Below are 3,000 nucleotides of genomic sequence, written 5' to 3' on the forward strand. Positions count from 1 at the left end.
CTTACAGCGAGGGGAGCAACACGGCCGCCATTTTGAGGCCACGTGTCCCATCGGCTCCTTTACATCTTCCTTGTTTCTTGTTAATAATATTCCTTTTTACACGTTTTTCCAATTGCTTTGCTATTTTTTGGTATTGTTAGACATTCTGTGTTAATAATTAGGTTGGTTTTTGGGCTAAAATCTCTTAATTTTGAGGAAATCCCTGATTTACAGCAAGGTGAACAACCTGGGCGCCATTTTGAGGCCGCGTGTCCCATCAGCTCCGTAACATCTTCTGTGTTTCTTGTTAATAACGCTCTTTTTTACACATTTTTCCAATTGCTTTGCTATTTTTTGGTATTATTGGACATTCTAGGTTAATATTTAGGTTGTTTTTTGGGCTAAAATCTGTTAATTTTGAGGAATTCCCTGATGAACAAGAGGAACAACCTGGGCGCCATTTTGAGGCTGCGAGTCCCATCGGCTCCTTTACATCTTTCCTGTTTCTTGTTAATAATGCTCTTTTTTACACGTTTTTCCAATTGTTTTGCTGTTTTTTGGTATTATTTGACATGCTATGTTAATATTTACGTTGGTTTTTGGGCTAAAATCTCTTAATTTCCAGGAAAAGCCCAATTTATAATGAGAGGAGCAACCTGGGCGCCATTTTGAGGCCGCGCCGGCCCATCGGCTCCTTTACACCTTCCCCGTTTCTTGTTAATAACACTCTTTTTCACGTGTTTTTCTAATTGCTTTGCTGTTTTTTGGTATTATTTGACATGCTATGTTAATATTTAGGTTGCTTTTTGGGCTAAAATCTCTTAATTTTCAGGAATTCCCTGATTTACAGCAAGGGGAACAACCTGGGCACCATTTTGAGGCTGCGAGTCCCATCGGCTCCTTTACATCGTCCGCGTTTCTTGTTAATAACACTCTTTTTTACACGTTTTTCCAATTGCTTTGCTATTTTTTGGTATTATTGGACATTCTATGTTAATATTTAGGTTGTTTTTTGGGCTAAAATCTCTTAATTTTGAGGAATTCCCTGATGAACAACAAGAGGAGCAACCTGGGCGCCATTTTGAGGCTGCACCAGCCCATCCACTCTTGGTGTGTTTTACACCTTTCCACCCCATTTCTTGTCAGTTTTTGACGCTCCACATTAATTTTGGAGGTGTTTATGTCAATTTTAACCATTTCTTGTTAATTATTAATGTTCTAAATTGTGTATTTCCCCCCCAACAGGCGACACAGCCTCCAATCTGGGCAGCACTGTGGACGAGCTGATGCGCCACCAACCCCCCTCAAAACCCACTCTGTGTTAATAACGCTCTTTTTAAACATTTTTCCTATTTCTATACTATTTCTTGCTATTATTTAACATTCCACGTTAATTTTTGTGTTGTTTTTTTGGCTAAAATCTCTTAATTTTGAGGAAATCCCTGATTTACAGCAGGGGGAGCAACCTGGGTGCCATTTTGAGGCTGCACCATCCCATCCACTCTTGGGGTGGAAAGGTGTAAAATACACCATTTCTTGTCACTTTTTGATGCTCCACGTTAATTTTGGGGGTGTTTATGTCAATTTTAACCATTTCTCATTAATTTTTAATGCTCTAAATTGTGTTTTCCCCCCCAACAGGCGATACAGCCTCAAATCTGGGCAGCGCCGTGGACGAGCTGATGCGCCACCAACCCCCCTCAAAACCCACTCTGTGTTAATAACGCTCTTTTTAAACATTTTTCCTATTTCTATACTATTTCTTGGTATTATTTAACATTCCACATTAATTTTTATGTTTTTTTTTGCGCTAAAATCTCTTAATTTGAGGAATTCCCTGATGAACAACAAGAGGAACAACCTGGGTGCCATTTTGAGGCTGCACCAGCCCATCCACTCTTGGTGTATTTTACACCTTTCCACCCCATTTCTTGTCAGTTTTTGACGCTCCACGTTAATTTTGGGGGTGTTTATGTCAATTTTAACCATTTCTTGTTAATTTTTAACGCTCTAAATTGTGTGGTTTCCCCCCCCAACAGGCGACACAGCCTCCAATCTGGGCAGCGCCGTGGACGAGCTGATGCGCCACCAGCCCACCCTCAAAACCGACGCCACCACCGCCATCATCAAGGTGCCCCCCCGCGCCCCCCCCACGCCCCCCCCCCCATTAAAAACGGCCCCTTTTGGGGTGATTTAGCGGCGTTTCCCGCAGCTGCTGGAGGAGATCTGCAGCCTGGGCCGCGACCCCAAGTACATCTGCCAGAAGCCGTCGATGCAGAAGGCGGACGGGCCGGCGGCCGCGCCCCCCCCGCGCTCCCCCCACGCGGCCGAGGAGGCGTCGAGCGAGGACGAGGAGGAGGAGGAGGTGCAGGCCATGCAGAGCTTCAGCGCCACGCAGCAGAGCGAGCCCGAGCACGGCCACACGTGAGGGGGCGGGGCCTGGGGGCGGAGCTTGGGGGGGTGGGGGTGGAGCTTGGGCTCTGGGGGTGGGGCTTGGCCTTGGAGCTGGCTGTGGGGGCGGAGCTTGGGGGTGTGGGGGCAAAGCTTGGGGGTGTGGGGGCGGAGCTATGAGGCTGTGGGGGCAGGGTTTGGCCTTAGAGCTTGGGGGGGTGGGGCGGAGCTGTGAGGCTGTGGGGGCGGAGCTGTGAGGCTGTGGGGGCGGAGCTGTGAGGCTGTGGGGGCGGAGCTGTGAGGCTGTGGGCGTGGTGTGTGGGGGCGGAGCTGTGAGGCTGTGGGGGCGGAGCTGTGAGGCTGTGGGGGCGGAGCTGTGAGGCTGTGGGGGCGGAGCTGTGAGGCTGTGGGGGTGGAGCTATGAGGCTGTGGGGGTGTGGGGGCGGAGCTTGGGGGTGTGGGGGTGGAGCTATGAGGCTGTGGGGGCGGAGCTATGAGGCTGTGGGGGCGGGGTGTGGGGGCGGAGCTTGGGGGTGTGGGGGCGGAGCTATGAGGCTTTGGGGATGGGTTTTGGGCTTAGAGCTTTGGGGTGTGGGGGCGGAGCTTTGAGGTGCAGGGGCGGAGCTTGGG

The 3,000-nt window shown here is 49.7% G+C and overlaps 1 protein-coding gene across 1 annotated transcript; it reads left to right on the top strand.

Moving 5' to 3' along the window:
* Window positions 1–1,998: 1,998 nt before the first annotated feature.
* On the top strand, window positions 1,999–2,407 carry LOC309452886 (E3 ubiquitin-protein ligase HUWE1-like; the record flags this gene model as incomplete). Its single annotated transcript, XM_082077548.1, has 2 exons — window positions 1,999–2,110; window positions 2,192–2,407. The coding sequence occupies exons 1-2, from the start codon at window positions 2,060–2,062 to the stop codon at window positions 2,405–2,407; spliced, it is 267 nt and encodes an 88-aa protein (XP_081933674.1). The 5' UTR covers window positions 1,999–2,059.
* Window positions 2,408–3,000: the final 593 nt, after the last annotated feature.

The sequence above is a fragment of the Streptopelia decaocto genome, assembly GCF_964273445.1.
Source record: "Streptopelia decaocto genome assembly, contig: HAP1_SCAFFOLD_2448, whole genome shotgun sequence".
In the NCBI taxonomy this organism is placed as follows: Eukaryota; Metazoa; Chordata; class Aves; order Columbiformes; family Columbidae; genus Streptopelia; species Streptopelia decaocto.